Source organism: Otolemur garnettii, unplaced genomic scaffold (assembly GCF_000181295.1).
Source record: "Otolemur garnettii isolate 467f Iridium unplaced genomic scaffold, OtoGar3 scaffold00182, whole genome shotgun sequence".
Lineage (NCBI taxonomy): Eukaryota > Metazoa > Chordata > Mammalia > Primates > Galagidae > Otolemur > Otolemur garnettii.
In genome coordinates this window covers 83,207-96,667 of record NW_003852577.1, presented here as the reverse complement: position 1 = coordinate 96,667, position 13,461 = coordinate 83,207, and the positions used below count along the sequence as shown (strand labels likewise).

At 41.0% G+C, this 13,461-nt stretch overlaps 1 protein-coding gene across 1 annotated transcript in view; it reads right to left on the bottom strand.

The window, feature by feature from the left end:
• Positions 1–11,581, bottom strand: part of INTS6 (integrator complex subunit 6) — an 88,598-nt gene extending 77,017 nt beyond the window's left edge. The window contains exons 1-3 of the mRNA XM_023507426.1: positions 10,815–11,581; positions 10,377–10,454; positions 9,493–9,642 (exon numbers count right to left, since the gene is read on the bottom strand). Of these exons, the coding sequence (XP_023363194.1) occupies positions 9,493–9,642; positions 10,377–10,454; positions 10,815–10,925 (339 nt within the window). The 5' untranslated portion in view covers positions 10,926–11,581. The remainder of the gene's footprint in view (positions 1–9,492; positions 9,643–10,376; positions 10,455–10,814) is intronic.
• Between the last annotated feature and the right edge of the window lie 1,880 nt (positions 11,582–13,461).

The window sequence follows — 13,461 nt, the reverse complement described above, 5'->3', positions numbered from 1 at the left end:
ACAAAAAAAAAACCTCACCAAGGCTTATGTTTCTTCCTACACCAATCTACACAACAAAAGTATCATGTATTTTACACTTGACATTTCTTCTGGACAAGAACATCCTTCCCTAGACTCCACCACAACTATCACCAACTTGAATTATAAAACATGCAATACACAGCCCTAGAAATGGACTCCACTCTAAACTTCCTCAAAGAAGCTTAAAACCTTTCTTTGCTTGTAAGTCAAAAACATGGTTACTGTTTTCAAAAAAAAAAAAAAAATACTGTTATGGAACCATTTTTGGAAAATAAACTTGAGATTTTCTCAAAAGACTTCAGTGATAGCAAGAGGAAGGATTTTCAGAGCAATCCATTTAGTTTTGATTCAAAACCAAAAACCACTGTTCTCTGTGGCAAAATTCTACCTTAGCAGGGAACACTAGACAGCTGCCTTTAGCCCCTCATGACTCATGACAGATGTAGAGTGATGGCACTGCCTTACGATGTTTCATTTAGCCTTGGGCCACTCACATGGCAGTGGTCCTGAGAGATTACAAGGCAGCTAAAAAATCCCCATTGCCTAGTGACGTCTGAACATTACTGACTTTGTGTAGGCCTAGGCTAAATGGTGTGTGTGTCTTAGCTTTTAATAATAAAAGCTTAAAAATAATCATAAAAGCGTAAGTTTTAAAATTTTTAAAAATATTAAAACCAGAAAAGTATCTTATAGAATATGGATAAAAAGATATTTTTGTATGTTTGTATTTTATGCTAAACGTTACTATAAAAGACCCAAAAGCTAAAAAAAATTAAAAGTTTACCAAGTAAAAGATACAGTAAAAGGCTTATATATTACAAAAATGTTTTTTTAATAAATTTAGTGTAGACTAAGAATATAGTATTGATGAAGCCCATAGTGGTGTACTCCTACATTCTAGGCTTTCATATTCCCTCATCACTCACTGACTCACCCAGAACAACCTCAAATCATGGGACGTGTACCATTTTTTATCTTTTGTATCATATATTTACTATACCTTTTTGTATGTTGAAATACACACGTACTTACCACTGTGTTCCAAATGCCCATAGCACTCCACAGAGTAACGTGCTGTAGGTTTGCAGGTTGGGAACCATTGGCTGTACATATAACCTGGGTGTGCAGCAGGCTGTACCACTAGGTTTGGTTGAGTTCACTCTACAATGTTCCCACAAAAACAAAATTGCCTAACACCACACTTCCCCATTGTTAAGTGAAGCATGACTTTATGTTGTTATGGAACCACCTTAACTTTGCTTTTGTCAAAGGTTTCAGATTATAAAGCTTTAATCCTGTTAAGTGTTTAGCATAATATTGGGGATGACAATAATCATTACCAAATGAGTTCTTACCATATGCCAGGTAGGCACTTTACTAGGTGATTAACAAATTCTATTCCTAATCCTCACAAAAATTTTCAAGATTGATATTATTACCATTTTTCAAATGAAAAACTTGATACCCAGAGAGGTTAGGGCAATTGTCAATATGATATAAGCTAACGAGTGGTGAAGTCAAGCAAGAGCCAGTTCTAATACAGCCGTTCACTCAGTGTCATCACACGGCTCAAAAAAAAGCAAGGTAAGAAAACTTCTGCGGATCCATAATTCCAATCTTTAAAATTCAAAAAGGAAATTCACAAAATTTTAACAGGTTTGTGTTAACAATGATAAATTATGCTGCAGATCACTCAATCTTCATTATGTGCAACCCAAGTCCTTTGATCATATTTATCTAGTGAGGAAAACTGAGACAGGGGAGTTACATGACTTCCTACATCATTGGGTGGAATAGAAATCCATAAACCAATTGGATTTTTCTGAATCTTGAGACATAATGTTAGAAATTTTCAAAATTACCTTAATTCAAAAGGAAAACATAGGGGCAGCGCCTGTGGCTCAAAGGAGTAGAGTGCCAGCCCCAAATGCCAGAGGTGGCGGGTTCAAACCCAGCCCCGGCCAAAAACTGCAAAAAAAAAAAAGAAAAAAGTAAAACATGGTAGTTAATTATTTAAAAAACTGTCCAGGGAAAATGTTATAAACGTAGCTGTAGTACTGGCTGGCACACTACATTGGAAAAGTTGATTAACAAACTTAATAGCGCTGTATTAACTGTATCAGAAACTTAAAACTATGAAATACAAAATCAAAAAGTGTCAACTACCTATGTATGTACATTAGACTCTAGGCCTTAATATAATCAAGGCATAAAATACTGTCAACTATCCCTAACATTCATATTCTTACTTTTTTCCAAACAAGGGGAAAGAAGAAATCCAACTAAAGCAAATATTGTTAACAAATAGTATTCAGATAGTGTTACAGGAAAAGCTAAATGTAACACAGTGACAAAAGAAATGTCCAGTTTCCAAACAGGAATTGAAAGAATTCACATTGTATTACAGAACTATAGACAAAAAGGGCAACTCACATCTACTGGTTATACCACTAAATAAAATGTTAGTAAATAATACCCAAACTAAACAAAATCTATGTATGTATACTATCACCAATCATAATCTTTTAAAACATTCCATAAATGCGAAGAAATTAACCATTCCGGGTCTTATTTTCTTCACCTATAAATGAAAAGATGGAGTAAACTTCTAACATAACTTTCATTCTGAAACTCTATACGACAATAATCATGATTGGAACAAAGTCTAATAAAAAGCTCTGTTAATAGACACAACATCTCAATTTTTTCAAGACTATAAACAGAAATTCACTAGGCTTCACACTTAGGATTCGTGTATTTTAAGTTCTATTACAATAAAAATGTTGAGGGAGGTAAGAATAAGGGAATAAAGACAAAGCAAAAAAAAAGAAAAACCCAGCATTTGGTTTATAATCTGGCAACCATTGTTATGATTTACAGATTAACAGTAAGATATGTTGGGTATGATGGCTCCACCTGTAATCCCAGCACTTTAGGAAGCCAAAGAGGACCACTGCAGCCCAGGAGTGTGAAGACCAACCTGGGCAACAGAGGAAGACCTCATCTCTAAAAATTAAAATAATAATAATAGTAATTTTAGAGTACAAATTTGAGTGAAGGCTATAATAGCCAAAAATAATTGTAAATATTTAATATATTAAATTACAAAATATTGTGTAATTTCTTTGGTGAAACTAAAGAGATGAACATGAAATGAACATGGCTAACAACCATGTTAGCTAATTCTGACCACAAATGACCCTAAATCAATTCAAAACACTTGAATACGTAGAATTTTTTCATTCAAGTATTAAATTTGTTCCTAACCTTTTAATTTCTAGTTGTGTATCATTTAATACATAATTACTGACATTCTTTTACATGAGAAGACAAAGTAAATTTTTCTTCTGCAAAGAAGTTCAATCTACGGCAGCGCCTGTGGCTCAGTGATTAGGGCATTGGGCCCATATACCGACAGTGGTGGGTTCAAACCAGGCCCGGCCAAACTTCAACAACAAAAAAAAATAACCGGACGTTGTGGCCGCCGCCTATAGTCCTAGCTACTCAGGAGGCTGAAGCAAGAGAATCACCTCAGCCCAAGAGCTGGAGGTTGCTGTGAGCTGTGACGCCACAGCACTCTACCGAGGACAACAAAATAAGACTCGTCTCTAAAAAAAAGTAGTTCAATCCGTGATTTTTGCCTTTTATACCATGTGTTCTGAACAATTTCTAATTAAGATGCCAATCATGTCTTTAAAAATACTGTTTTGTTTTGTTTTTAGAAGGATTGTGACCAGGCTATTTTGATTATTTAGAAAACAAAGACTTAAAGGATAAAATCATTAAGAAATATTGTAGCAAATGTTTCGAAAGAAAATTTAGGTCTTGAAATATTTCATCTAAATTACCACTATCAAATTAATGCTCAATAAGAAATAAATCATACGCATTTTATGCTACTTTGAGCTTACTCAAATTTTATTAAAATATCCCTTGATTTACCCAACCCATGTGCTCCTCAAACATCCCTTACAAATCAAACTTGTGTAAATCTCATTTTAACCGCACTAGGGGGAGCTCCCTAACTTAAGAATCCTAAATGTGCTTTCGTTACCCTAAGTATTCCTACAAAAAATGACTTTATGACCTATCTGTTCATATCTGGTTGTTATTTAACATACTCTTTAAAAAACACCATCCCTGTATTTTATCACGTTTTCATTTAACATCTTTCTTTTAAAACACCTTCTTATGCTTATCAGCTGCCACTGAGACAACTGTGGGCACAAAGGCTTCATTATTGCCAGTTTGGAGTAAGCAGCAGCAGAGGCACTGAGTGCTGATGTGACTGCCAGTGTTACAGAGTGATTCAATGGCAAGGTCAAGACTGAGATTCCAATTTTCATATTTCTGGCCACTGCCCTTCTTTTATACAGTAAAGATGGTGGAAAAAAAATGTAAGCAAGTTTGACTGTTAAGTCTTCTCTCCACCAATAACAATTATTGAAAACATCTTTTAGGAGGCTTAAAAGTTCAGAGCCTTTCCAAAACCATTCAAAGAGGAAGGGGCAGTTTCTTCAACAACTGATGCTGGAAAAACTGGATAAACTAAAAATACATAGGAAAAATAATAAACTTGGACCCTAACTCAAAATAGATTAAAGACCTAAACATAAAATCTAAAACCATAATTTTAAAACCAAATCTTAAAACATCAAGAAAATCTTCAATGACATTGGACTTAGCAGCCATGACATCAAAAGTACAGTGACAACAAAAGTAAAAATAGATAAAATGGATTATGCAAAACTAAAAACTTCTGTGCTGCAAAGGCCACAATGGATTGAAAAGGCAATCCATAGAATGAGAAAATGTTTGTAAATCATGTATCTGAAACTCCTAAAACTCAACAGAAACAAAAATACTCAACTTAAAAACAGGCAAAGGACTTGAAAAGACATTTCTCCAAAGACAGTATACAAATGGCCAAGGAGTGTATGTTGATGCTTAACATAAAAATTAGAGAAATGCAAATAAAAACCACAGTGAGATAGCACCTCACACTCACTAGAATGATTACTATCAAAGAAAAACAGATAATACCAAGTGCTGGTAAGGATGTAAAGTGTAACCTTCGTGCAGAGCTAGTGAGAACGTAAAACAGTACAATAGCTATGGAAAACAGCATGGTTATTTCCTAAAAAAAAAAAAAGAAAGAAAGAAAATGGAATTACAACATGATCTAGCAATGTTTCAGGGTATATGTCCAAAAGAAATGAAAGCAGAATCTTGAAGAGATAGTTGCACACCACTGTTCACTGCAGCACTATCCACAACAGCCAAAGGATGGAAACAACCCAAATAACCATCAGCGGGAATGGAGAAGTAATATGTGGTCTACACACACAGTAGGATATTATTCAGCCTTAAAAAGGGGGAAAATCTTGACATACTACACAATATGGATGAGCCCTGAGGACGCTGTGCTAAGTAAAATTAACAGGAAAACAAACATTGTATTATTCCACTTATATGAGTTATCCACAGTAGTCAAATTTGTAAAAACACAGGGGCTAGGGAGGAAGAGGAAATGGGATGTTACTGTTTACTGGACACAGAGTTTCAATTTTACAAAATGAGTAAGTTGTATTGGTTGCACAACAATGTCAATACACTTAACATTACTAAACTGCACACTTAAAAATGGTTAAAATGGTAAATTTTGTTATGTGCTTTTTAACAAAATTTAAATTTTTTTAATTGAAGGACTTAAAAAATTTACAAAATACCATTCAACACTGTTTTTCCAGTTCATATTAAGCATAGCAGTAGGTTCACTTACAGTAATGTGCTTTCATTTGGAAATACGAACAGCTTTCCAATAGTTTATACCAAACTATTACTAATACATTTGTTGACAGCTTAAGAGAAATGAAAACCCCAAAAGGAAACCAAGTTTTCACTAATTCACCTACCAACCTTCAAAGGCTGCTAGTTTTTACTACCTGAGTACTAAATGGGTACTACTTGGGTAAAGGTTAAAAAAAAAAAAAAAAAAAGTAGGATCCAATAGTAAGTAATTTATCTGAACTATCTGCCAAATTCACTAATAGACCTTAATACTCAAGAATAAAATTGGTTAAAATTCTGTTTAGGAGTCACTCAATTTGATCTTACCCTATAGGCCACCACTTCTTCAACAAGGTAACACTCACTGTTGGAAATCCTCAAAAAATTAAGCACATACTTTATCTCTTTTTAGGGTCTCTGTTAAGGATTATCTTTACCAAGGGCACACAGTAAAATATATGCCATTCTAAGTCTTGGAATGCTATCTAATCAGTACTAGTATGTTGTGTAGCAGGGGCGTGTACTCAGGCCAGTGACTAAAATGATGCATTACAGCCCAGAGTAAGATTTAGCAGCTAATGCTAACTAAAACCTAGCCTTAAAAAAGAAAAAAAGACAATGTTGAAAACACTGATAAAAACAGGCGATTTGAAACAAAATGAAAATAAACTGATCCACATATAAATCTTCAATCAGACTTCTAAAACTTTATACATTTCCTAATTTTAGATATTAAGTCTGGTTCAGATTTTTCAGTGGCTCTCAGGATCAGCATTTGAAGCTGTTGAACACATGAAAAAAAATGTTACCGATTTTATCTGCAATGATAAGCAATTTAATAAGGTCTACTACAAAGAGTGACTAGAGGCTACACGTTCCATGACTATACTAGTAACTGATATTGATTATCAAAATTAAATATTTATAAGAATTTCTATAAGCACAGAATTTCTTAGTAGGGCATCCAAAGTGATTGAGGAAAATCGTCAAGATAATCATTCTTTTTTCTCAGCTACTTTAACCTCGCCTATGTTCTGCAAATCCTGATAGCATCCTAGCTAAATATTGCAAAGATATTTTATTTGTAGAATGCTAACTAAATTAACAAATGTAATAGATATTAATATTCTTACAATTGGTTATGGAAAAGCACATATGTGCATGTGCATGTACATAAGATGGATTATCTATATAATATACAAATACTCATAAAAAACCCATTAACCTATATTTAGACACTTAAGAGAATAATTCACTAACTGAAATAGTTTAGATGTTCTATAAAATGGGTATGTTCTGTCTTCTAACTCACTCTTATTTCCTTCAACTACTGAGATTATATCCAAGTATTTAGTATTGTGGGCTCTGCAGATGCCAGTACAGAGCATGAAAAGGGAAGCATGTAAGTAAGAACACTGAGGTTACACAACGAAGATATCCACAGAAAACAGGCAGATACAAAAGCACTTTTACAAGGAAAACATATGAATGTTTAGTATTAAATATGTGACATAGCTAAAATTTATAATTTATCTCTTGTGAATAGAAAATATTCTTGCTTCAAGTCAGCAAGGGCAACAGTTTTATGATGAAAAGTCTTCTGCAAAGATATTTTCTTCCAATTGAACACTTTACTCAAATAATCACTTCCATTTGGAAATTGTGGTCTCTTAAATTATTTTAATGCCAATGTCATTTTTATGTGCCAATCAAGACATAAGCATTATCACTTGCATCTTTGCTTCATCATCAAAACAACTGAAAAGTACTATTCCTCCCTGTTGTTGAATGAAAATGTATAAACCCTGACATGCACATGCCAATCTTCAGGTTCTTTCTTCTCTTGGTCAAATTGTTAACAGCATAGCAGCACCACCTCGCCCTCAAACTTTCTGTAAGCTTACTAGTACTAAAGCGTTCTCTGGTGGAAGACAGCAACTGAGAAAAGGAACACACAGGAGTTACAAATGCCCTCACAGCCTCTCCCTTAGAAGCAGTTCTTCTCAGAAAGTACCCTAAGAAATATTTTCAATAGGTAATAAATAGGAGATGAATGTATACAAATGCCCTGCCCACTTATAAAAAGTGATACAGAAAAACAGGAAATCAATAGTTCTGCCATACACTGACAACTGACAACCCAATAAGGTAACCAGATAATGGCAAGTTTTAAACTTCTTTGAACACTTAAAAGTCTGGGTGAAAATCTTAAGCAATAAAATACTATATAGTACTACATATAACAAAGAAGTATGAAAGTGAAAGAAAATTATTTTACAGCAACAAACCAAAAGTTCATGGCAAATCTACCTAAATTACTGAGCTACAAAATGAAGCACCAGAGAGAAGGGAAAAAAATAAAAATAGTATCGTGGCAAGAAAAAACATTTAACTAATGACATAATTGCAATGTGATAAAATGAGTCTGTATTATAATGTACATTCTAAATGCTGCAGGACTAAATTCAACCATTTCCAAAAATTTTTATCCCTAAGAAGCATACAAATTTCTAAACACAGGGGACCAATTCAGTTTCCCTCTACATAAAGCAAATAAAAGTTGTAGTCACACAAAGAATTTCCCTGAATGTGTAAAACTCATATGACAACTGGGGATTATGGGAAATGGGAAAAGAATACAACGTATACCTAAATACAGTAGAACCTCTGTAAATCGACCACCCCAAAGACTGTAACATAATGGTCAACATACAGAGGTTGGTCAACTGAAGGAACTAGAGGCCCCTGTACTGATACACACTTGTGCATGTCTGTTCTATGAAGGTCAATGTAGGGAGGGGGTCAACTATGGAGATTCTACTATATATTAATTACGGTAACAGTATTTTGGACAATGTAATAATTGAACTTCTTGAGAATAATATTTCTTATGTGTAACATAACACATTCTTCAGTATCTTTTATTTCCAGGAAAGCAAAAAGTTATGAGGGACAACCTTGCTTTATTCCTTAGTGAACCATCCTGTGATAAAGCTTGTCTGAGCCTCAAATAAGGTACAACCAAGGGACTTGAGAAAGTTATAAAAGGAAGAGTTCTTTCATATTTTCCAGGCAGTTCTTTTATCTAAGGGTTTGGAGTTTAAAACGAAACTCTAGACCTACAATTTAATTCAGAATTCTTCCTGAAAATTGTGTATGCTGCAAAAGAGAAACCTTAATATACTCAGCCAGTGTACTCTAATGAAAATCTTACCTTTCAGAATATACAAACAATATGGTTAAACCCGAATGCAACAACCTGAACGACTCCCAACATTTTTACTACATACAGATCACAAATCATGGGTGTCTATAAGTCACTAAAAGAGCTGCACCCGTGGCTGTGGGTAGAGTACAGAAGTAACTGAGTTTAGAGAGGCAAGGTGTTTTCCCTTTTATGTCTTTAGTGACCTTCCAAGGGATTAAAAGCAAATTCTTGTCAACTTTATGGGAAAGAATTGAGATTCTAATTCTGAATACAAATGCATTTTAAAAGAAAAAAACGAGGGATGTGACATCATACCAAACAGGATGAGAGTTTCACCTTTGTACTATGTGCATATTGCATTTTAACCTGAAATGTTTTATACTTGCATTTCATGTCATAGTTTTTGGACTGGACTGTGTTTTTCCACAAAAATTAACTAAATAACTATTTTGCCACCTTATTATTCAACCTACCTGCCCATAGTTGTCTATGCCAGTTACTAATCTATTTAAATTTAATAAATCAAAAGCTGTCCTTAGTGATTGGCCAAGAGTCGTAAGTCCTTCAGCCTGAAGGTTTTTCAGTTCATTCATAAACGTTGCATGGTTTTCTTTCCATCCAGCCTGAAAAGAAAAATGTAAGAATTTTTTTTTTCATCTTTTACAGCCAGGGACACACGGACAGCCGTTATAAGCAGAAGTCCACCAAGCAGCCGCTTCACTTTTGGCCCCTATGACTTGGTTAACATCCTAATACCCTATCCGGCCCGAGAACACACTCTTCCAAAAGGTGCCCAGGAATAACCCTGCCTGCTTCACAGTTTAGCTACCAGCCGCAATTCCTCCTAACTTCCCGGGCAATCCCTCCCCCCGGAACACCCAAATGCGGGGGCGCGGGGGTGCCTGCGGGAGCACACGGGAGCCGGGCTTCTGAAGTTCTCCCGCAGCGGTCTCGCGGGCCGGAGCGTCCCGTGCCTCGCAGCCCCCACGGGCCCCCGCCGGTTCCCCTTTAACGTGGCCGGGCCGCGGCCGCCTGTCACCGGCTCTCTCGCACCAAATCCCCCACAGTTCATTGCTGCGCTCACGCCGCGGAGGGGAAATGTCGGCCATGTTGATCGCAGCGCCGCCGCCGCCGCCGGGCGGGCCGGGCCGGGCCGGGGAGGGACCGCGGCGGCCCCGCGACTCTGCGCCGCGCCGGGACGCTAGCGAGCGGGGGAGGGGGTGGGAGCCCGCGGGGAAAGAGACCTCGGAGCCTCCAGCGCAGCGGGTGGGGGAGGGGAGCATAATGAAGGGTGAATGGGGGGGCGGGGAGGGCGAGCAAGGAAGGAGCAGGGAAGGGGGAGGGCGAGGGCTGTTACCTTGATAGCATAGGGCGGCTCTTCGAAAGTGACCAGCATATACCTGTCTCCTCTGCTGGCAGGGTCCCGGGCACGGAGCTGCGGGACGGGAGGAAGGACGGGGCGGGCGGGAGGGAAGCACAGAGGCGAGGTTACCCGGAGAAGGGGCTCCAGGCGGCCCCCGCCCCCCACAGTACCGCACACGCAGCGGCCCCCACACACAGGTCGCTCCCCAGAAAGCGGCCGGGGCCGGAGCTCGGGCCCGGGCCGAGCCCGGCTCGCAGCGCCCGCCCGCCCGCCCGCCCGCGCGGTGGGGGAGGGGGTCCCCGAGCCCGGCAGCTCCCTCCCGCAGTCAGGTCCCCGACACCCCCGCCCCGCCGCCCCCGGCCGCCCTCCCCCCACCCTGCCTCCCGCGGGCTGCCGGGCCGGGGTCGCCGCCCGGGCTCGGCCAGTCCGTACCTTCATGAAGGTCTCTACCGCGCCTTTGGCCGTGTCCAGGTAGGTGGTGCCCAGATGGCTGCGCTGGTTCATAGAGGCAGACGTGTCTATCAGGAACAGTAAGATGGGCATAGTGCTGGCCGGGGACACCGGGGCCCGAGATGGTGGAGAAAGAGATGGTAGAGGTGGAGGCGCCGGTGGCGGTGGCGGCGGCGGCGCCCGCCGCTACGCGGGGCGGGGAAGCGCGGCCCCCGGGAGGAAAACACCGTCTGGGTCTTTCCTCCGGCTGCGGGGAGTTTCTCCCCCGATAGTTGAGAGGAAAACTCCCCAGACCCAGTACTCCCCGTCGTACCCGCGCCTCCGCCTCCTCCTGCCTGCCTGCTAGCTGGGGCGAGCGCCCGGCCGTCTGTCTGTCGGTCCGTCCCCCCCGCCTCGGGGGTCCCGTCCCCGCTCCCGGCCCCTGTGTGTATCCCAGCGGGAGACGGGCCTGGCTCCCCACCCCACCCCCGGTGCAGGGAGTGGGGACCTGGGAGCTGGCGAAGAGGGGAGTGGGCTGAGGGGAGATTGGCCCTGGGGCTGTTGGTAGAAGTTTCAGGGACTCCCTCCGCACCCCGGCAGTGTCACCACTTTCTCAGCCCCTCTCGCTACTGAAGCTCTTTTCTCTCGCACACTCCGATTTTAACTCGGGCAGGGGCTGCAGAGGCTCCACCCCTGACACGTACCCGAGTCACGTGATGCACCGCCCCGCTGCTCTATTGGCTAGTCCCTAGCTTCTCATTAGCATATTCAAACAGCTCAGGGGCGGGGGAGGTTCCTAAGCCTGCTCTGAGGACAGTTATTGAGCACGCGCGGAGGCGAGGTGTCGGGTGCGCGCGAGAGCGGGCGGGAGAGGCTGGCAAGTGGGCGGGCAGACGCGGAGGCGGGCTTCGGAAAGGGGTGGGGACGAGCTGCGGAAGGGCGACGGGGTGGGGGCGGGGTCGCGCGGCCCGAGTAGGGTGGCCGGGGCTGTGAGCCTGCGCGGCTTGGCGGTCTGCCTCTCCTCGGTTGTTGGGGTTGATACGGGTCGGGGGAAGGGAAATGGGGGCCGGTGCCAGCTTCCTCCAATGAAGTCCCTATATCGTGAACGATTAAGGAAGGCTGAGTAAAGCAGACAGCGCGGTCAGCAGGAGAGGGCAGGCGCGCCCGCGGTCGTTAGAGGAGGTTCTTAGCCTCGGAGGGCCGGCCCTGGCGCGGGCGGGCCCGGGGCAGGGGAGGGGAAGTGAGAGGTTGTTTACGACCGGGGACTAATCTCCGCGAGCCGTCTGCTCCCTCCGGGGACTGGGAAGAGAGGCTGGCTCGCTCAGAACCTCGCCGGGCCTAGGGAGCGACCGAAGGGGCGAGCCGGAGCTGTAGTCGGAGGACGCACCGAAGAGGGAGCAAACCGCCTTTCTCTTACCCTACAAGGTCCTAGAGGAAGACTCAAATTCTGATGAAAGTTTGTTGCCAGTTTTATTCTCGGTGGAAGCGTAACTGGTCCTACCGAAGAAGTACCTTTCTCCAAGCCGTGTTTACTTAGGCCCATAGAATGTCAATTTCAGAGCTGGAGGGACCTCACCAAGTCATAATCCCTTACTCTTCGTTTTAAAGTGTAAAAACTGACCTCACCTGACTCAGCACAGAGAATGGGTTCCCCGGAACCCTGATGGCGCTTTTTCCTCCCGCCATATGCTGCCTCTCAGGTTCCTTCCACGTAGTGCGTTAAGCTCCTGTCCTCTTACCGAAGTAACGCACCAACCCCTGCGTGTCTTAGGAATAGTTTCTTGAAAAACTGAAGACACCGCCTTAAATACGAGTTGAGTTAAGGACTTAGATCCTACATAGTATAAGACTGTGTAGAGGAACTTTACCGCCACCCTTCCATTTCTAGATTTTATTCTTTATCCTTATATTCCTGTTTGCTTACTGATCATTGAAGTGTTCCTATTGGCACTAACACAGAAGAGACGTGCTTTATGGCACGTTTTACAATCTAAGTTTCATAACTTGGACTTTTCATTTAAGATAATCTCTGCACTGTACCCCATGATTGCATTAATGTACACAGCTGTGATTTAATAAAAAGAAAATAAATAAATGGATAATTTTAAAAAAGATAACCTCTGAAACTTAGTGGTAATTTATAGTAGGACTATTTAAGGAATATGCTATTCCTTGAATTTGGACCACAGAAGAGGTGTGATATTTTTAAGAGATTTGAACTAAGAAATAAGATGGAATACAAACAGGTTTTACAGCCAATATTTGCCTGTGTACTAGGTATTAGATGATGATAAAAATTAAATGTGTTCTCTTTTCCAGGGGAAAGTGATGCGTTAGAATTGGGATGGGCTCTAGTTATCTCATTCTTTTTCAAAGAGTTTATGCTTTTCTAGGAAAGTGCTGTACATAGTATTAGCTATTCCAAAGTAGAACGTGATTAGGTATATCATAATTCAGAAGAAAAATGACTACTTTGGGGTGATAAAAGAACATTTTTGCAAGGTCATTATGTTTAAGTTGTACCTTAAAATAGTGTTTGTGAAACAGGGATCATAAATCTGAAAATAATGAGAGTTCTATGACAAAGTATTATGGTCTATGAACCCCTGGCCATCTGAAAACATACTCTCTAGGATCATAAGAATTTCTT